Raw genomic sequence first — 22327 nt, 5'->3', positions numbered from 1 at the left:
ATTGAATAGCAATAGCTTCATATTTGCAGAGGGGATGAGAACTTCTACTCTTCTCTGCTCTTTCATCCATAATTCACCAATGTCATTATGGAGGTGGAAAACATCCACACAGGATTGAGGGCTGTTCTGTTTTTGTTTCTTGCGTTACCAGGACTGAAAAATTCATCACCTCATGGCCAACCTTCTGGTGGTCAGCCTCTCCTTATTTAGCTAGGCAGGTTCTTATATAGCAGCATGTGGCTGGGACCACGGGCTGAAGTCTTTCCAACCGGGCAGACCCTGCCAGAGCTTGGGACTCCACTAGGAATCCAGGGTCAGGCCATTTCCACAAGGTAAGAGTACAGTATCAAAGGATGTTCATGGAGCTTTATACAAAATACACATGTAGCACTTCTGTACATCTCCTGATTCCCACTCCTTATCTATGACACAAATTATTCCTAGTTTACAGATGAGAAAATAAGGCTTTGAGAAGTTTTGACTTGGCCAACGTGACAGGTGTACCAGAACTCAGAGGCCCACAAACCCAATGCTATTGGCTATTCCTACTACCTATCTACTGCTAGAATGGTGTTATTGCCCCTTTCACCTTTATGGTGCCATGTCCCAAGTGTGTGTGAAACCTGCATGCAAGCCAATTCTTTTTTGTTTGTTTGTTTTGTTTTTTGTTTTTGTTTTTTTGGTGGGGCAATGGGGGTTAAGTGACTTGCCCAAGGTCACACAGCTAGTGTCATGTGTCTGAAGCTGGCTTTGAACTCGGGTCCTCCTGAATCCAGGGCTGGTGCTTTATCCACTGTGCCACCTAGCTGCCCGCAATCCAATTCTTAATACTGATCACTCACTCGAGAAAGCCTAGCAAAGGGGCAGCTAGGTGGTGAAATGGATAAAGCACCAGCCCTGGATTCAGGAGGGCCTGAATTCAAATCCGGCCTCAGACACTTGACACTAGCTGTGTGACCCTGGGCAAGTCACTCAACCCTCATTGCCCCACAAAAAAAAAAAAAAGGAAAAGAAAAAAAAAGCCTGGCAAACTTTGGCCAACTCCACAAATACAAGCTAGGGCAGACACAGATGGATAGTTCATTTGAAAAAATGGCAGCCAAACAAGCTAACCTGATTTTAGACTGCATAGTGGCAGTGATAGTTCTGCTGGGAGTGTTATGTACAATTCTGGGCACATTTAGGGAGAACAATGATGAAGGAAGCATCCAGAGGACAGCCAGGATGGTGAAATATTTCAAGTTCATGCCATGATGATCAGCTCAAGAACTAGGGATGTTTTAATGGGGAGAAGGGAAGATTTGGAGAACAATTAATTGCTGTCTTTGAGTATTGGAATGACTGCCCCATGGGAGAGACCAGACTAGTTCTGCTTAACCCTTGAGCTGGTGGATCTTAGCTTTTCTTTGTCATTTACTCATCAGTCCGATGAAATCTCTGGACCTCCTCAGAAAAATGGTTTTCTTTAAAAATCCATTAATTGAGTGGATAAAGCACTGGCCCTGGATTCAGAAGGACCTGAGTTCAAATCCTACCTCAGACACTTGACACTAGCTGCATGACCCTGGGCAAGTCACTTAACCCCCACTGCCCCGCCCCCCCAGTCCATTAATTGAAGGAAATAACTGTGGTTAGAAGTTAGTAAATATTAAGCTTCGATTCTTCCCCCATTAAAATTCACAGACCCTTTGTGAGTCCGTGGAACAGTGATTAAGAATACCTACCATAGAAAGTGGAACTAGGGGCAAAGGGTATAAGTTGGGCTCCGTTCCTGACCTGCAGGATGTTCTCCACAATATCATAGCAGCTTTTTCACCCTGTAAGTCCATTCTACTCTAGGCCTTCTCAAACTAGAAGTATACATGGTGCTGCAGCCCCCTCCTCTGATTGGTCAATATCTCCCAGAACCTACATTTGGGGAGGGGGCAGGGCAATGAGGGTTAAGTGACTTACCTGGGGTCACACAGCTAATAAGTGTCACGTGTCTGAGGCCAGATTTGACCACAAGTCCTCCTGAATCCAGGGCCGGTCCTTTATCCACTGGGCCACCTAGCTGCCCCCCAGAACCTATATTTTAAGGGAAGTGACCAGGTTAGCCCTGTCTTCTGAGGACTTGATTCCTGACTCCAAATTTTCCTTACCACATCCCTGACCTGGGGCTGGGGGGAGGAATGGTGGGGAATTTTAAAGCAGAGCAGAGGGTAAGGATTCTGCCTTGGTTTCTATCTGTACAAATCAGAATATTAAAGACTGACAAAAAATGTACTCGAAACTCTTTGTTCAGCACTATCTCAAAGCCCAGATAAGATTCAATGAAACTAAGTTATGCTTAGAGACAGCTAAGATCCAAATTTACTAGTTATGTGACAAGAATGCACTGGTGATGTTAAAGCCTGAAGATGATTTCTTTGGTCACTCAGTCTTCCTTTAAGATTAAGGGCTGAATTGGAAGTTGAGGGGGTGCCCATCAATTGGGGAATGGCTGGACAAGTTGTGGTATATGAATACAATGGAATACTATTGTGCTGTAAGAAATGATGAGCAGGAGGAGTTCAGAGAAACCTGGAGGGTCTTGCGTGAGCTGATGATGAGTGAGATGAGCAGAACCAGAAGAACATTGTACACAGTATCATCAACATTGAGTGTTGACCTACTGTGATGGACTATATTCTTCTCACCAATGCAATGGTACAGAAGAGTTCCAGGGAACTCATGATAGAAGAGGATCTCCAAATCCAAGAAAAAAAAAGAAAGAACTGTGGAATATAGATGCTGATTGAACCATATTATTTCTTTTGTTTTGGGTGATGCTGTTTTTTTTTTCCTATCTTGAGGTTTTGCATCACTGCTCTGATTTTTTCTCTTGTAACAGGATTAATGCAGAAATAGGATTAATGTTATTATGTGTATATATATATCTATATGTATATGTATAGAGATATATAGATATAACCTATATCAGATTACCTGCTGTCTAGGGAAGGGGGGAGGGAGGGAGAAAAATCTGAAATTGTAAAGCTTGCATAAACAAAAGTTGAGAACTATCTTTACATGTAACGGAAAAAATAAAATACCTTATACATTAAAAAAAAAAAAAGAAATGTTTGTATATGCTCCACAAGGGAGCAAAGCAAAATAAATCTATTTGTGGTGGATAGATAGATAGATAGACAGACAGACAGATAGATAGATGTATATAAACATACAGACTATGGAAATGAGTAGATTATTTAAGACTGGAAGAAAATAGTGATCACATTTACCATTTGAACTCATTCCAAATTCATGTTTTTAAATCCAGTAAAAGAAGTTAGGAGAAAATTTTAACAATATATTTTTAAAGCCTTACATATAATACTGTCTTGCTAAAGCTAACAACGACATGTAAATAAATGCATATCCAAAAAAGCATTCCTCCATGGGGCTTCTAGGGTACTTAAATAATTTAGTATAATAAAGGGAAAAATTTCATTATTAATAAAAAATTTTCAAAGTTAAAAAAAAAAAGATTAAGGGCTAAAGAAAAAAAAAAGAATGTTAAAGATTAAGGGCTTATGGGACAGCTAGGTGGCACAGTGGATAAAGCACTGGCCTTGGATTCAGGAGGACCTGAGTTCAAATCTGGCCTCAGACACTTGACACTTACTAGCTGTGTGACCTTGCACAAATCACTTAACCCTCATTGCCCCCTTAAAAAAAAAAAAGATTAAGGGCTTATTACATGGCACTTCTAACTCAAAACTCATGGCATTCCATTAGTGACTAGAAATTTAAGTTGCCTTATTTTAGACAAGCTTCCTCAACCTTCCACTTAAGCAACACTGAATTTTCTCTGCAATTCAAAATCCTCAGCTTTGATTTGTTCTCTTAGTCTTTTTGTGCAACCAATCATCAAAGAGCTGATTTTTCTTAAAACAAAAACTGCATTAAAAAAAAAATCAACAAGCACCTAGCTAGGGTTGCGTCGAGGTGCATATGCACCAATAATGCTTACAATGAATTTTTTTTCCATTTCACACACAAGCACTTGTAAGCAGTCACTAAACTAGGCTCCATGGAGATAGGGACTATAGTTAATTCATATTTTTGCTCCTGGTAATGGTCAAAGTAGGTAATTAGCATTTTGTAAAATACATGCTGTTTGCCAAGTTGCAGATGAAAGTGATTGGTGGGGGCAGCTAGTGAATAAAACACTGGCCCTGGATTCAGGAGGACCTGAGTTAAAATCTGGCTTCAGATACTTGACATTCACTAGCTGTGTGACCCTGGGCAAGTCACTTAAAAAAGTGATTTGGCAGATCACAATGATTTAGTCAAGAAGCATCTACCAGGGGGCAGCTAGATGGCACAGTGGTTAAAGCACCGGCCCTGGATTCAGGAGTACCTGAGTTCAAATCCGGCCTCAGACACTTGACACTTACTAGCTGTGTGACCATGGGCAAGTCACTTAACCCCCATTGCCTAAAAAAAAAAAAAAGCATCTACCAGGAACTCTGCTCACCTATCTTCCAGGCCTAAAAAAAAGACCCCATAATACTGTAGATATGTAAAATCAGTTCCTTGGGACTACAAAAGCATCACAAAAAATGTTCCATATTTTATTTTCAATCCCACAAATAAACAACAAACTTTTCCAATAATGAAAACTATTCCAGCTCTGAGTTCTTCTTTTATGGGACCAAGCATTTTGGATACCAGTCATTTCTGGTGAAATTTCTAATGGTCAGAACCAAGGCACAGTGGCCTCAGAGAAGTCTTATAGTTGATAGCCTCAACAGAAGGGCATAGCATATTTCATTTTCTCTGTAAGGCAAAGTTGTGTGAAAAATCAGCACTTTACATATATATATATCCCTTTGATGCTTAAAGTATTTTACTTAAAATAACCTGTGCAGGGTTGGCATCACTTTCATACACAATCCATTTCAGGAGTAAAAAAAGATTCTAACTCCAATACATGCAGGTTTAAATCTATTTTTGTTGAGAAGATGAAATATTTGAGGATGAAAAGTGGAGCACTATTACTGATCTTGAAAGAAAGAACAAGTTCCAGGGAATATTATTGTTTGAACCACAGAACATCAAACCAGGCAGAGAAGTCCATAAGGAAATCAATTTCAATACTCTCCCTTTGGTCCTTCATCTTCTAAGAACTTAAAGTATTTCCTTTTTTGTGATACTAGACATTTAATTTTATTACAAATGTAATTCAAGTAAGAATAAATAAAATTTAAGCTCTTTTAGACTTTCTGTCCCAGGTTCCTTTAAATAGAAAAAGTGCCAAGTGTTTCTTCAGAGTATATTAAACTCTTCTTGTCCAAATCCAACTGTAACTTGGTCTTCCAGAATCTTTCTAGAACTAAAGATCATATTCTAATAAGAAACCTCAGGGCAATAGTCTCATTATTGATATTGTCGGTAGTCTCCAAATGGTGAGGGTGACAACTGGGCTGGAGGCAACTGGGAAGGATCATCCACAAACTGGGGTCCTGTAATTGACATAAATTCAAGTTTTATAGAAATCATATCACTCTTAAATATCAAGAAGTTACAACTAAGAGCAGCGAACAACATATGGTTGAAAAAATGAAGTGTCTGCATTTAGTCCAACCAATGGAAAATATATTGCATTAAACTAAGGGTATCAGTCTAGTTTTATTTTTAGAGTTGCCTAATTCCTGTACTAGCATGACAGTACTGGAGACACTTCAATCTCTGTAGGCCAGATGACAGCCTGGCTTCCCTTGTGCTGAAGAGTGAAGATCTCTCAAGTACTATGCCAGAAATGCTGTGTGGATTAATTTCAGCAAGGAACAGAGTCAAAATTTTAAGTAACTGCAATAACAAGCTGCTGTAGCCACCCAACCTGGGGTGGTCTTACCTCCTGGCATACTTTATTGCAGTTACTTAAAAGCATTTGTTTCCAATTTTATGGAAAATGAAAGAAAAATATTCTTTAAACATTTATAAAACACAGGTAAGCCATGTTTTAAGACAACCCAGTGAACCAGACCTATAAAGACAACAAAGTAGGTGATGGAAACTCTTAAGAGGGGGAAGACGCTCATGGCTAATTCTAGGGTAGAGTCTTGTGGCACTGAGTTTGCAAAGACTGGAATGATAACCACTGACATTTAGGTAAAGTCTGAAGGTCTACAAAGCACCTTCTTTACAAAGCTGTTTTATAGGCAATTCAAGTGTTAGAGAGGTTAAGTGATTTGCCCATGGTGCAGCACTGCTTGGCAATCTTCTGCACTGCCCAGGGAATATTTCTCCATAGTAGGGTGTGGGAGTGAATGCAGGAGAGTGTGTTTGATCACAGATGTGAGTGCATACATAAAATGTAAAACTAAAGACAGTTCAATGAGAGCAGGGAATGAGTTTTACATAAACTCTATTTCCTACTCTACTTGGTATAGTTAACTGTGCCCACAGCAAGGGCTAAGTATTTTCTGAACCGAAACAAAGGATTGTTGTGGGAGTAATGGCAGTATATTAACATGGATAAGGAAGGGACATTTAATGATTCCTAGCATCTACAGAGAACACTGGTTAATGTCAGGGGCAAGATCTGAACTTGGACCTTCCTGCCTCCAAGCAGAACATTCATCACTTGTCACCATTGAGTCAGTCACGTAGCTGCCTTGAACATAAGAACCCAAAGGTTTTAAAAAATGAGAATAAATAATAACTACTAAAGTTTTCCACCCACAAAGTGCTTTACTTACTACATTTGTGGCAGCAACAGAATTTAATATGATTTAGAGAATTATAATGGTTTGTCTCATTCCTAGAAAAATTATTATTATTATTTTTTCAAATGAGGCAATTGGGGTTAAGTGACTTGCCCAGGGTCACACAGCTAGTAAGTGTGTCAAGTGTCTGAGGCCGGATTTGAACTCAGGTCCTACTGAATCCAGGGCCAGTGCTCTATCCACTGCGCCACCTAGCTGCCCGAAAAATTATTTTTAATTGATCTTTGGGATCAATTTTTCTTCATGGGAATTTCCTTGAAATTGTGTATTTATTTCATACATGATTTACTTTCTAAGAAATTTTCTTTACAAAAAATGTTCCAGAAATGTTGATCTAGGGGTGCAGTGGATAGAGCACCAGCTCTGGAGTCAGGAAGACTGAGTTCAAATCTGGCTTCAGACACTTGACACTTATGAACTGTGTGACCCTGGGCAAATCACTTAATGCCAATTGCCCCTGCCCCAAACCCACCCAAAAACCAAACAGAAAACTTCATCTATTGTTTTTTTGGCAGGGTGGGGTGGGGAGGAGAGGGGCAGGGCAATGAGGGTTAAGTGATTTTATCCACTGTGCCACCTAGCTGCCCCCAGAAATGTTGATATATTGCCAAAAATGGAGGCATTCCTAAAACATTTTCTTTTAAAATTAGGCAAAAGCTGAATAAGATAATGATGCCTTCAAAGATTGCTTTATGTTGCTTCTAGATGAAGGGTGTACTTTGGTCACTGAACTCTTCAAGAAAATAAAGCAAGTCAAACACAACCAAAGATAACCAACATTTTCTTAAGAGAGTCAGGACTGTATGGGAAATTTGAACATGTTTGCACTTTTTGTAAAGATGCTTGATATGACTATTTTCACTTTTGCATTGTCTCTGACAGAAATGGTGACTAAAAAGTACCCTGATCAGACAGAAAGAGCCTGTGAGGCCATCCCGTCCATCCCACATCCTTTGTAAGTTGTGCCAGAAGGATATGGGATCCTTGCTCAGTGCATAGGGAAATGAGATCAGATTGGGAGAGATTATCTCTTCCCCACACTCTACACTGAGTCTTGTCCAAGGGCTTGAACCAGTTTTCTCCTTGTTCCACTCCTCTGCTTGTCTTCCTAAAGAACAGCCAGTTCAATGTTTTGCTGTTACTGTCTCAGACAGAATGTGATCCTCCTCTGCTAGTTTCTGTGTCAGTCCCTGCTGATCCTATTCTCCTTCCCCAGAGAAAAACATTTCCAAATTTAGAGTAAGAAGTGTTTGAAGTTTCTATGGTTACCATTGCCAAACTAGATTCAATGGGATCATTAGCTCCTAAACTTTTCTCCCTAATTGCTACAGGAAGAATGGGTAACAAATAGCCACAAGCAATGACATGCACTTTACCAATGACGTTTAATGCTCCCTTTTCTCCCAATCCAAATCCTTGGAATCCTTAACCCAAATCCTTGGAAAAAGTAAATTGATTGCGGAAAAGATTCACTTTGGTTTTTCTTAAAACACAGTAGTTGAAACTCATGTCCTATTTTTCTTTTTCTTTTCTTTTTTTTTTTTTTTTGGTGAGGCAATTGGGGTTAAGTGACTTGCCCAGGGTCACACAGCTAGTAAGTGTCAAGTGTCTGAAGCCGGATTTGAACTCAGGTCCTCCTGAATCCAAGGCCGGTGCTCTATCCACTGTGCCACCTAGCTGCCCCCATGTCCTATTTTTCAAATGGCACTGTCACCTACTACCAGCATCCCCAGGGTCCACACAACAAAGTGTGATACTGTTCATAAGGCAGATTCCCCCAATGCTGATAAAGCCATCAACACAAATCAACTCAAGTAAGAGTGTATCTAAAGATCAGTGAGCCATTCCAAAGTCAAAATTTTGGCTACTGAGAACATTACTACTAGATTTAGCTACTGAGAACATAACTAGAGATTCTAGAGGAGGAATACTTACCATTTGGAAATTGTGAAGATGCAAATCTTGTTAACAGGATACCAGCTCCTTCTATTAAGGCAAGAAGAATGCCACCCATTGCAGCTGAACCAACCATGGCCACTGGTCCGTCTGAAGGCATCAATGACAGAGAAATTACTTTCCACTTCTTGCTTTATGCATTGGCCATAATAGGGGGACAGGCTTGAACCCAGTGGATATAAATCAGGAGTTCTTAACCCGAGGCCCCTGACTTGTTTTTAATAAAACTGGTTTCATTTATAATCCAAATACACTGTTTTATTTTATGCATTTAAAAACATTACTCTGAGAAGAGGTCCACAGGCTTCAGAAGGCCACCGAACAAATGACATAAAAAAGGTTAAGAATCTCTGATCTTAAATGAAGCCTGACCAACCTTTTCTCCCAAGGATTCAAAAGGCCAAAAGGTAGCTCTGTGACCACCTTTTTTGCAAGGGTTTGGGAGGCAGAAATGTGTTATAATCTCTCTCTCTCTTTTTTTTTTGGTGAGGCAATTGGGGTTAAGTGACTTGCCCCAGGGTCACACAGCTAGTGTTAAGTGTCTGAGGCCAGATTTGAACTCAGGTCCTCCTGACTCCACTGTGCCACCTAGCTGCCCCTGTTATAATCTCTTGACCATCAGGGTGAAATCCCTGATGCTTTCTGGCTAGGCTAACTCAAACTTGTTCTAGAATAAACACAACACCCCTTGCACTATCCGCAGAATTGTCTTGGTTTCCTTAGAATCCCTTTTCTCTCTTTCCCAGGGCTGAGCTTTTCTTTATAAATCACTGGGGACCAATTAGGCCTTCTCTTCCTTTTCTGGACCAAACCCACATCCCAGATGTCAGACCAGAAATGGAATGACCTTTGGAAGAACAAAGATATTCAAATTGTCAACTATTATCTAGTAGTATCCCAGATCTTGATTGTCCTGATTTTGAGAAACAGTTTTAAGTCATTAAAAAAAAAATCCTCAAATGCTGGTGAATTACCATTAGAGGGGAAATTATCAGTCGTTAACTTAGCAGGAATTATTTCTGCTAAGAAACAACAAAACAGAAATCATTCAACAACATACCATCACATGTCTGACCTGAACAACTTTCTCACAAAACAGTAGTTTTGGACAAGTCGTAAAAGGTTCTGATCAAGAAATGTTTAAGGATTGGCCCTGGATTCAGGAGTACCTGAGGAGTTCAAATCTGGCCTCAGACACTTGACCCTTACTAGCTGTGTGACCCTGGGCAAGCCACTTAACCCTCATTGCCCCCCCCCCCCCAATTTAAGGAAGCAGGTCTATTATACTGGTAAAATGCCAAGGTAATAAGTCCTCTTTTCTTTCTGACTTGTCATTATCTATACCTCTGCTAAGTCAGATCAAATAGGACTTAGCTTTTTCCTTACAGCTATCATTCCTCAAACACTAAACAAGTGATGGTGAAGATGTGATGCTTATTGAGGCCTTCCAAACATCTCTCCTTCTCGTGTAGCCATGAGACTTTCTTACTTCTTGCTGCCAATATGGCTCCGGTTAAGGCGCCACTTGTGATGGAATTCCACGGATCTTCTTTTCCTCTGACTTTTACCAGACTGCAGTCAATCATGGAAAAGAGACCTCCCCAAACTGCGAAGCTCCCTGTATAGTTTAAAACAAAAATTTCTCTTACAATATAAAAATTATTTTCCTGCTACAATAAAATGGCCTAGTAGGAAAAAAAGATCAAATTCTACTGTTATGCTTTATATTAACTGCAAAATTTGAACCACACTTCGTTCCAATCAGACCTTCATTCATGTACCACAGATCTGCACAAGAATTGAATAAAGCCAGAATATTTATCAGCTAATAAAAAGCTTTAGTTGTTACACCAGCCAGAAAATTAGCAAAGACCCCAGATCTGAAAGAAATAATTCCCACCATATGTCTTATTTTCTTCTCTCATTCATATATTTATTGAGCATCTAACCAGGCTAACTGCTAAAAGGACATTTCTCATTCCTTTCCCTTATTCATGCCTATAAACTATACAATCAAGTCATAACCTAATGCATCAATATTCAACAGAGACAAACTATTAGGAAAAAAACACAATTGGTATAAGAGGGGTTAATATTTTTTAAAATGGAGTTTCTTTTCTTTCTTTCTTTTTTTTCCCCGGGACAATGAGGGTTAAGTGACTTGCCCAGGGTCACACAGCTAGTAAGTGTCAAGTGTCTGAGACTGGATTTGAACTCAGGTTCTCCTGAATCTAAGGCTAGTACTTTATCCACTGTGCCATCTAGCTGCTCTCAAAAAATAGAATTATAAAAGAATTAGGAGTCAGTCTGGGTTCACCCATAGGACATGCCAGAGTAATCTAACCTCATTTCTTTTTCTGAGAGTTTAGTAGACTGGTAATGACAAAGGGGAATGTTACAGACATAGTAAATTTGGAATTCAGGAAGGCACTAACAACATATCCTATGATATCCTTCTGGACAGATAAATGCTGAATACTAGTACAGTTAGATTCAGAACTAGTTGAATGACCTGACCCAAAGAATGGTGATTAATAGATCCGTCTCACCTTGGTAGGAGTTGCCCCAAGGATTTGCCTTTGGTCAATTTTCTATTCTTTCTTTTCTTTTTTTAAAACCAAGGCTTAGGGGGCAGCTAGGTGGCACAGTGGATAGAGCACCGGCCTTGGAGTCAGGAGTACCTGAGTTCAAATCCGGCCTCAGACACTTAATACTTACTAGCTGTGTGACCCTGGGCAAGTCACTTAACCCCAGTTGCCTCACTAAAACAAAACAAAACAAAAAAAAAAAACCAAGGCTTAGATGGTATGCTTATTAAATCTGTGACTGACATGAAGCTAGCAGGGTCAGTTATCAAGCTGGAGGAAAAAAACAAACAAACGAGGATCCAAAAATATCTCAACAGGCTGGACCAATGGGCTAAACCTAAGATGACAAAGTGCAAAAGGCATAAATTTAAAGCCTTACACTTGGGTTCAAAAAACAAACAAAAAACCAGACAAGAAAAGCCAGACAAGCGTTCATGCGAAAAAGATGGGGTTTTTAAGTGAATTTAGAGCTTACTATGTATCAACACTGATACAGCAGCCAAAAGAGATAGTGTGATCTTAAGCTGGCATGAATTATAGTGCCACCTCCCTAGAAAGGCGGAGGTGATGGACACCAGGTCAGATCATCTCTGGAGTCCTGTTCATTTCTGGGCATATTCAGGAACACAAGTAAGCTAGAATACATTCATAGTGGACTGAATGGAAACTGCTACACAAGGATCACTGGAAGGAAATGGGGATGATCAGCTTGAAAAAAGAGATTCAAGGAGTGGCACATTATAACTGTTTACAGAAACACACACACACACACACACACACACACACGTTCAATTCAGCACAACTATAGTAATACACCAAACTAAAATACTGGGTACTTGACAAGTATATAGAATAAATACACTGTGGGTCTAATGTGTTTTCTAAGTATTAAGTTGTTATACTGTTAATTCATTTTGCAGTTATTTTTGGTTGTCACAACAGCCATTTAAACAAAGGAGAAATAATTACAATTTCCTTACTATGCCATAAAGTGACCGAAGAGACAGTAAAAATAAAAGAGGTGGTATAATTCAAAGAAAAAAATCTCTATCACACATACGGATGGAGACCCTATTGGTTCACTGAAAGCTTAGCAGGTTTTGTGTGACTTGTAGTAGACGTGGTGACAGCATGAGAACACCACAGAGTGAAAGTACATGGCAGAAAACATCAAGAAGTGATGGCTGGGAGAGAAAAGTAGCACGAAGAAAGAAAAATATGTAGAAGGAGCTTCTGGGAGAATGGCAAACACTGGGAATGGCTTTCTGCAAGGTAAAGAGTAGAGGCCGGGCAGCTAGGTGGCATAGTGGATAGAACACCGGCCCTGGAGTCAGGAGTACCTTAGTTCAAATCTGGCCTCAGACACTTAATACTTACTGGCTGTGTGACCCTGGGCAAATCACTTAACCCCAATTGCCTCACTAAAAAAAAAGAGTAGAGGCTCTTAAGCCAGGACTGGGCAGGAACATAGACCAGAGCTCAGTGATGCACAAAACCTTGCAGGAAGGGATACCAAAGTGATCATTACCAGAGATGCTCCAACACCACTCCCTTGCAGCAATTTTCTATTGATGCTGTGACCTTGTACCTGGAGCATTCTGGTAACAAATGTTTCTGTTCAAAATACTAACTGGTTGCCTTTGTTGCTAGCAAGCGAGTTGGTCCATCAAATACCCTAAAATCAAAATCCTATTTTCCCAGCCATACCTTACCTGCTACACTGCTCAGTGGGCTGTTCCACCTCTCATCTATACCTGGAATGCTCATTCTGACTAACCTTTGCCTCCTTCAATCCTTAGCTCAACTGCCATCTCCCCAGTTTTTAGTGTTATCCCCTTAACCTCCTACGTAAATACACTCTCTTCATTTCCCACTCCTGAGTGCTCTACCAGACTTCATGATCTCCCCAAACTCATCATTCTGCAAAATGAAACCAACTCTGAATCTTATAGCTCCTCAGATCATCTCCTTCCCTGGTTGTCAGACATCCTCCTGTCTCCTCACACTCGGCTTTTCAACTTTTTATCTTCTGTCTCCCCCATTAGACTGTGAGATCCTCGAGGGCAGGGAGGGTCTTAAGCCTTTCTTGTATCTTCATAGTTTAGTACAGTGCCTAGCACATAGTAACTGCTTAACAAATGTTTACTGATTAGTAAGCCATGAAGATTGAACTCAATTTACTTTTCTTCCTGTATATACTGGTTTACCTAACTGTAAGTTTTAAATGAAACCATGGGGGCAGCTAGGTGGCGCAGTGGATAAAGCACCAGCCCTGGATTCAGGAGGACCTGAGTTCAAATCCGAACTCAGACACTTGACATTTACTAGCTGTGTGACCCTGGGCAAGTCATTTAGCCCTCATTGCCCCCCCCCCAAAAGAAACCATGGGGTTCACATCTTGTTAATTCAATCAAGCAAGTTAGGTTCTGAGAAGCATACAAAGTTCAGGTAAGAGCATCCTGGCCCTCTCAAAGCTTATAATTAAATAGGGAGCTATTATGAAAACAAGAGTTGCTATAATGTTACCTATGTACACAAGAGGTATAAACAAGGAATAATAATGTAAGCTTTGAAGAAGTAAAGGTCTTTAAGGATGAGAAGGATCAGAGGTTTCTTGGAGTGGGAGCCAATTAAACTGGGTTTTAACGAATGGCTAAGAACTCAGCAAAAAGCCCGGGGAAGGGTATTCTGTTTTCTCCTCACCAGGTAGTGTAAAGAGTAATTGTCTCACATTGTGTGATGATCAACTGTGATAGGCTTAGCTCTTCTCAGCAATACAATGGTCCAAGATAATTCCAAAGGACTCGTGATGGAAAATGCTCTCCACTTCCAGAAAAAAGGACTGTGGAATCTGGATGCAGATTGAACCATGCTATTTCTACTTTTTTGGTTTGTTTTTTCTTTTTTGAGGTTTTTCCATTCTGTTCTGATTCTTCTTTCACAACATGACTAATGCAGAAATATGTTATTGTACATATATAACCTACATCAGATTGCTTGCTGTCTTGGGGAAGAGGGAGGGAAGGGAGAAAAATTTGGAACTAGATAGAAATCTTATATTGAAAACTATCTCTACATGTAACTAGAAAATAAAATACTTTTATGATTTAAAAAAAAAAAGAGTAATTGTCTCCTAATTCTTGGCAATTTGTGTCCTAGAAAATAGTTCTACTTTTCAAGTATCTCTCACAAGGCCTTCTAAAGTTTTAATACTTTCCTTCAACTTCTCCAGAAGCTGCCATATCCTTTCTTAAAACCAGCAACTTTAAACATTTATTTCCCCTTCTATTAAAAAAAAAGTAATTTGTGGAAATGAAGAAGGGTTTTCATAAGGTAAACCATAAAGACTACTTTTTGAAACAGGCCAGGAAGGCATCAGTTTGTGAACATATTTCCTGGAACAAGCAATTAAAGCCAAACTGAGATCAACAATTGGTATAAGCCAAAAAAAGAAGGTAGAGATTCATCTTCAGTAATTGGGCAAAAAAAAAAAAAACCTGAACATGAAATAATTTTCTTTACCTCCCAATTGTGGTGCTCTGGTTTTGATGGCTGTCAAACTGCCTCGAAGCCTGTGGCTTACCCCCTAAGGAAACAAAATTAAGTGGCCAGAAAAGATTAGACGTGCAATTTATTTCCAACCCATTGATAGAATTTGTTTTATTTTAATTTTTTATCAAATGTGGATTCCATGTAGAAGGCTAGTTTTCCATACACTTACCACAGGAGAATTGCGAAAACCTTTGATCGCCTGGAAGATACCACCTCCTATGGTACCCATAGTGAAAGCCCCACCACAGTCATCCACAATTCGCCAGGGGCTAAGAAGAAGAAAAAAACAACAACAAAAAACCTTTAATGATGCTGTATAGCTCAAAGCTTGCCTTATCCACAAAACCTTCCCTGTTTTAAATGAATGACAACCCTCAAACTCAAGCCCAGCCCAATTAATGACACCCAGCCCCACAGAAGACACACAGAAGTATATGGCAGGGGCAGTTAGGTGGCGCAGTGGATAGAGCACCGGCCCTGGATTCAGGAGGACCCGAGTTCAAATCCGACCTCAGACACTTGACACTTCCTAGCTGTGTGACCCTGGGCAAGTCACTTAACCCCCACTGCCCAGCAAAACAAAAAACCCAACAACAATAACAACAACAAAAAAGACTAAACGAAGGTACTGGATTCAATTTATGAGTGTCCAAGAGGGGAAAAGATGCAAGAGATGTTGCAGAAATAGAAACAAGACAGAGAGCAGCTATACTCTTAGTAGGGGCCTCTAAGAGGCTGGATCACTTGTGGGTGATGCTCTGGAGGCTGTCTTTGGTATCAGGTGTTTTGGACTGGAGGATGGCTGTGGTACCTTCCAACTCTGAGATTCCTGGTTCTGTGAAGTCTGAGATTCCAATGGAATCTGAGAATTCTAAGAATGCAGTTTACAGACGTCCTGTCTCTATGATTATATGAAGATCACAATGATCAACTACAAATAATTTTTTTTAAAAAGCAAAAAAAGAGGCTAGTGCAGATTTCTGACCCCAAAATTACAGGAAGGTAATTAAAGTTCAGAAGCTGGGCTCTCTCATCTAATGCAAATAAAAGCTGAGAGAAAAAATGCTGGGTTGACTGGATGGTTTGGGTGGACTATACTGTATCATCTAACATGGAGGAAAGAGTAAAATAGTCCTGGGTGTGTAAAGGCTCTTTGAGTAGGGAGTCACTCACTGACAGTGAGAGAAGGTAGGAATGGCCTAGTATGACTGAAGTAACATAGTTTTGATTCTGGCAAGTCTTTGTTAGAAGATAAACACTGTGTGTGACATTGAGGTCATATTCCCCCACCTCACCATGTGGAGATGGTGAAGAACAGAGGTGACAAGAAAATCTACTTACTCTCACATGTCTGTTGGCACTAACCATCATCAACCAGTGTCAAAGCTCGTTTGGGAAAGGCCTACTCCTCAAACTTCAAAGAGACTTGCTGGTGACAATTAGATTATCTAAATCCCCAATGAATAACTGATTTTTTAAAATGTTAAATGATGGACCCAATAAACATACACTGAAATCTATAAACAAAAGCAGGGTCCATCCTGGGGATGCTCATAAAGTCATTAATGACAACGTAAAAAGCTAAATACACAGTAATAAAAAAAATAAGTAAACATCTATGTTTGGTCTTCTAATAGGGTCAAGATCACTGACACAGCTCTCCCTTATGGCAGTGACCTGGTCTCCAGAAAACTTTCTTGAGTAGAGTAGAGTAAATATTGCCCCAGTCAAGAAGAGAATTTCAACTAATAATAGACCATCATTTGCTACACTCTGGGGAAATGCAAAGAACTAAAAAATAAGGCTACAACAGTCACAAAGTTTATCATCATCTGATTGGGGAGCCATATCATACTTTAACACTCACAATTACATACATTATTTCATCTGAGCCTCATAGCAATATAGTGAGGTAGGAGACCCAGATACCATTTTTATAGAAGAAAGACTTTTGTTAACGGTTAAATAAATGTTGGAGGGGGAATTTGAACCCAGATTTTTCCTTTCTTGAAATCCCTCTGTCCATGAAATACACATTTTCAAAAAAAGGCTTGAGCTAAGTTTTAAAGGATGGGTAAAGTGTGTTTATGTGTAGACATTTCAGAGCAAAAGCAAAGGCAGGAAGTTGAAAAGCATATCAAGCCGACCGTGAATCAACTTGACTGGAGTAGTAGATCATAGATATTCCTATAATAGAAGGAAATAAAACTGGATAGCAAGATTGATAGGCAGGTCTTAAATATTAAGCCAACACATTTGGATATGAATGTACAGGCAATGGGAAACTAGTTAAAATGTTTGTTAACAGGGTAATGATTAATACAGTACTTTAGAAAGAATAGGTTGTAGCTGTGTGACTCTGGGCAAGTCACTTAACCCTAATTGCCTCACTAAAAAAAAAAAAAGAATAGGCTACTTTTTGCAAGATGAATGAGCCTAGCTATAAGAGGCTCAGGTAGGAAACTACTTTTTGTTGCTGTTCAGTAGTTTTCAGTTATGTCTGACTTTTGGTGACCCCATTTGGGGTTTTCTTGGCAGAGATACCAGAATGCTTTGCCATTTCCTTCTCCAGTTCATTTTAAAGATGAAGGACTGAGGCAAACAAGGTTAAATGACTTTGCTCAAGGTCAAACTAAATGTCTGAAGGTAGATTTGAACTCACAAAACAATGAGTTTTCCTGAAACCAGGACCAGCAATCTAACCACTGCGCCACCTAGCTGCCCAGGCAATAGTCCAAGGACAAGATAATTAACAGTTCTAAGCTAGGATGGATGGATAGCAATGCTCAGGAATGGAAAGGGCCTGCACAAAAGAATCAACAAAACAAAAGCCTAGACAGACAGCACTGAAACAAGTGTTGGGGAAAGGAACAAGTTTATTGCTACCAGGGAGCAGCTGGTTGGACAGCTTCACTCAACTCTAAAGAAAAGGGTCATTAGACCCAAATAAAGGATGACCCACCACCCCAAGCCACATCTTGACCCCAATGATCAAATTTTGGATTTAACACTGGAGGCTTTTGGGTCAATCCCCAGTTCTTCGGCCTGTTTCCTCAAGAAGGGGGTTTGTTAAAGCAGATGTCCTCCAAAACTCCACCCAGTTCTAAAAATCTGACTTTATGCTCAATACTTTTGTTGTCCTATCAACCCCAGACACTGCTAAGATGCCCAAGAAAAGACTAGAATAACCATAAGTCCAAGGCTGTCCAAGCACTCACATTATGCCAAGTGTTACAGGTACTTGTTCAATATTCTCAAAGGTGCAAATAGTTTTCATTAAGCGAGTCAACATTTCATCGAGTTCAATATTTCTAGTGAGTTCTCAACAGTCATACTGAGCTCAACAAATATTGGTCTGGGTGCTTCAGAAGAAACAAAGTGGAATGAGAGGATCGACAAGAGCCATTCCCCAATAGATAAATGGTCAAATAGAAGATATCAACAACCACATGCAGATGCTCCAAATCACTAAAGAGAAATGTAGATTAAAACACAACTGAGGCTCCGCCTCATAACCATCATACTGGCAAAACAACAAAAGACAAATAGCAATTTTGGAGCTGTTGGTGAAGCTGTGAACTGGTTCAGTCATTATGGAGAACTTGGAACTAAATGTCAAAAGTCACTAAACTATATATATAAAACCTCTGATAGAGCAATTAGGCATATACTCCACAGAGGTCAAAGACAGAGCTTTATAAGGACCTTTATATACACAATTCATGCCAACACTTTTTATTGCTGATAATTAATTAGAAAAAGACATAGCTGCTCATCACTGGGGGAAGACATAGAAACATAATGGGATATTACTGTGCCATAAGAAATGAAGAAAATTGGGGGCAGCTAGGTGGCATAATGGATAAAGCACTGGCCTTGGATTCAGGAGGACCTGAGTTCGAATCTAGCTGACACTTTACACTTACTAGCTGTGTGACCTTGGGCAAGTCACTTAATCCAAATTGTCCCCCCCAAAAGAAATGAAGAAAATGACAAGATTCAGAAAAATATGAAAAGATATAAAGAAATTGAGAAGACATCATGAAATGATCAAAATCAGAGGACAATTTACACAATGACCACAATAATATGAAAGGAAAAAAACTTTGAAAGATCTCAGAAGCCTGACCAAAGAAGTAACCAATCATGATTTCAAAAGATTGATGAAATATAATTCCCAACACTCAGCAGCAAGGTAATGGATGAGAAGTTCAAATGAGACATTTGTTCTCAGACATGGCCAGTGTGTAGACTATAACCATTACAAGAGAGGGCTGCTACCAGAAGGCCATTAGTTAGTGGGTGAGTGATAAATAAATATGGGGGGGGGGGTGGGGGGTGGGAAGAATTATGAAAAAACTTTTCTTCATGCACATTAAAAAGCAAGACTGCAAAGGGGGACACAATCTTTTTTATGTACCAAAATGTTTAAATTCACAATTTTTAAAAATGCTAAGAGGGGCAGCTAGGTGGCACAGTGGATAAAGCACCGGCCCTGGATTCAGGAGTACCTGATTTCAAATCCAGCCTCAGACACTTGACACTAGCTGTGTGACCCTGGGCAAGTCACTTAACCCCCATTGCCCCGACCCCCCCCCCAAAATGATAAGGCTCATGCCCTCAAGGAATAACATATAAGCCAACAGAACTTAAAAGATGAGTACATAGGTTACAGTACATAGGATTCTAAGTACATAGGCTATGACACAGGTTATAAGTACACAGGAGAAAATTATTTCCTTTACAAATCTCGAACAACTCCACAATCCACAACAGTCCATGCCCTGGAAAAAACTTCCATTCCCATTCTAGAAGGTGCCGGCCCCTTCCTCCCTCAATTGATGGATAGGATAGATCTGAGGATAGGTAGATTTGAGAATCATCCGCATAAAGATGGTAATTAAATTAATGGGATTTCAAGCACAGTAGGATTAGAGAGAGAAGAGGGCCCAGGACAGAACCCAGAGGAATAAGCAGTCAGACAGGAGTTGAATCAGGAGAGTGGTTTCCTGAAAACCTAGAGTATCAAGGAGGAGAGGATGATCAACAGTATCTAAGGCTACAGAGAGGTCAAGAAGAATGAGGACGGAGAAAAGGCCATTGGAGTTGGAGTCAGAGAATGTAGCTGAAACTCTAGCTTTTCCTATGATGTGTGTGATCCTGAGCTAATCCCTGAGTCTCTGAGCCTTAATTTCTCCAGTAGGACATGGGGTCCAGACCAGACCCTTATGGCTCTATCTACATTCAGTAAGTTGCTTTAGTTCGGAGGGTCTGAGAAATCCTAACAATAGCAGGAATGAAAAAAAAGCTGATGCAGGAACTTTGGCACTTAGGCTAAAGCACTAGTGTGAGAAAATAATTATTAATAATGAATTTCTGGGGCAGCTAGGTGGCGCAGTGGATAGAGCAACGGCCCTGGATTCAGGAGTACCTGAGTTCAAATCCGGCCTCAGACCCTTGATACTTACTAGCTGTGTGACCCTGGGCAAGTCACTCAACCCCAATTGCCTTACCAAAACCAAACCAAAACAAAAACAATAATGAATTTCTTCGGAGGGGGGAGGGCCCGACAGACAGGACCCAACAGAGATCAGTTTCAATCCTTTCTCTCCCTCACTCCAGAAAAGTTCAGCTCTTGCCTGGGATTCGCCCAAAGGAGCTGGGGAAATCGAGATTGATTCTTTAGTTTAACTAATTAAAGAACCACACCTCGACACAGGAATTTGACCTTCTGTATACAATCTAGACCACCCTCAGGTCAGGTCAATCAACAGAACTGAATGATTGACTTAGATCTAAGGAGGATAAAACCCTTGGCCACACCAAGGTCAAGGTCACTTTTTTTTTTTTTTGCTCTCTCCCGCCCCTCTCTCTTTCTCTTAAGACCATGTAGGTATGAAGGCCCCAGACTATGAGAAGTTAGGGAGATGTCAGTTCCTTACTGGTATATGTGATATTAATTAATTAATAATAAATGCTTACTGCCAAAATGGGTGCAATAGCCATTAATATATAAATAGCAATTTCTACTAACAGAAAAAGAAGGATATTAAGAGTTGGGGAGTGGGAAGCTAATGGCACATTCAGCTCTTGGAACTGTAGCTTAAGGCACAGGAGGGAGTTAGGCTGAGTCTTATCCATCCAATTACCTCGATACCTTTTATACATCTACCTCCTTTCCGTTTATACAACCACCCTTCTCAATCACCTGCCTGGCCAATTACAATATTATCCTCATTCTTCCCCTGCACCTTCTAATCCATCCTGCTCACAGATGCCAAAGTCGTATTCTTATAGCACAAGTCATTCCCCTGCTCAAGAAACTCTAAGGTAAAATTCCATTTTCTGTTTGGTATCTGAAGCCCTTTACAATGGAGAGGTCGGGTCTATCTTTCCAGGCTGATATCACACTATGCATGCTACATCCCAGTCAAACCGGCCTCTCTCTCGGTATCCCCGGGTTTAGCATTGTGCCTGGCGCACAGTAGGCGCTTAATAAACGTTTATGGCATAGGACAGAACATTCCCAGGGGAGGGAGGAGTGGGGCGGTACCAGCGGCACTTTATCTGCAAACTTGGGTTTGCTCGACTTCTCCGAGCAGACAAGGTTATACTCACCGACCCTCCCCCCCTCCCTCACAACACGTTCCTGGGAACGGGACGGGGACCGGGGCCTCCCCACCGATAGGAACATCCGGGGAAAGGTAGCAAGGTGGGCGATGGGGGCTCTCCCACCCCCGGCAACGGGCCGGACTATGGGTCCCGGGCTTTGGCTCCTTCTCCCGCTGACACCCCGCGATCCCCCTAGGGTGCAGCCCAAGGAGGCGGCGAGAAGGCCGAGGAGGGGGCGTCAGGCCGAACGCAAGGTCACGGCCGGGCAGGGCCAGGGATGCCGGGGAAGGCGGCCGGGAGAGGGGCGGCCTGGGCCCCCGGCGGGGGCGCGCGCGTTGGAGGCCGCCTCGCGGAAGCCGACCGGAGGAGGCGAAGGGCAGGGAATCGCGGGCCGGCGGTTGGGGCGGCTCACCAAGGCTCACGAGCGTATTCCTCCATCTTGGCTGCGGTGGCGAGAGGGATGCCGGGCGAGCGGGGCGGAGCTCCGGCGCGCTCGCAGGGGAAGTGACCGACCTCTGTCCCTGGGACAGCCCCGGGGAGGGCCGGGAGGACGCTGCGGACAGGGATTGGCTCGCCGCTTCTTGGCGGATAGCCAATGGGAGAAGCGGCCCTGGGAGGTGTGGGGGGCGTGGCTTTTCCAGGATTTGCCAGAGAAACTCTCCTCCCCCTAGTGAGGTGGGCGTCATGGGTTCTAATCCTCCCTTTGCCACAGCCTCTTCGGCCTATTCTCTTTCCATTTGGAAGGTTTCCTAAACCCGTAAGAGGTGAAATTTTGAATTCCGCTTATGAATTAAAACATGGGGTCATACGATTGAGGCCTGGAAGTGACTTTGGAGATTATCTGGCCCCCAAGCCAGGAGGACT

General features: G+C 41.2%; 1 protein-coding gene across 1 annotated transcript; it reads right to left on the bottom strand.

Annotated features, from left to right (window-relative positions):
- Window positions 1–4577: 4577 nt before the first annotated feature.
- TIMM17A (translocase of inner mitochondrial membrane 17A) lies at window positions 4578–22002 on the bottom strand. Its single transcript, XM_043963712.1, has 6 exons — window positions 21876–22002; window positions 15021–15120; window positions 14822–14885; window positions 10201–10329; window positions 8691–8801; window positions 4578–5489 (listed from the first exon to the last, which is right to left on the bottom strand). The coding sequence occupies exons 1-6, from the start codon at window positions 21899–21901 to the stop codon at window positions 5404–5406; spliced, it is 516 nt and encodes a 171-aa protein (XP_043819647.1). The 5' UTR covers window positions 21902–22002; the 3' UTR covers window positions 4578–5403.
- Window positions 22003–22327: the final 325 nt, after the last annotated feature.

Source organism: Dromiciops gliroides, chromosome 4 (assembly GCF_019393635.1).
Source record: "Dromiciops gliroides isolate mDroGli1 chromosome 4, mDroGli1.pri, whole genome shotgun sequence".
Taxonomy (NCBI): Eukaryota; Metazoa; Chordata; class Mammalia; order Microbiotheria; family Microbiotheriidae; genus Dromiciops; species Dromiciops gliroides.
This window is presented reverse-complemented; position numbering and strand designations above follow the sequence as displayed.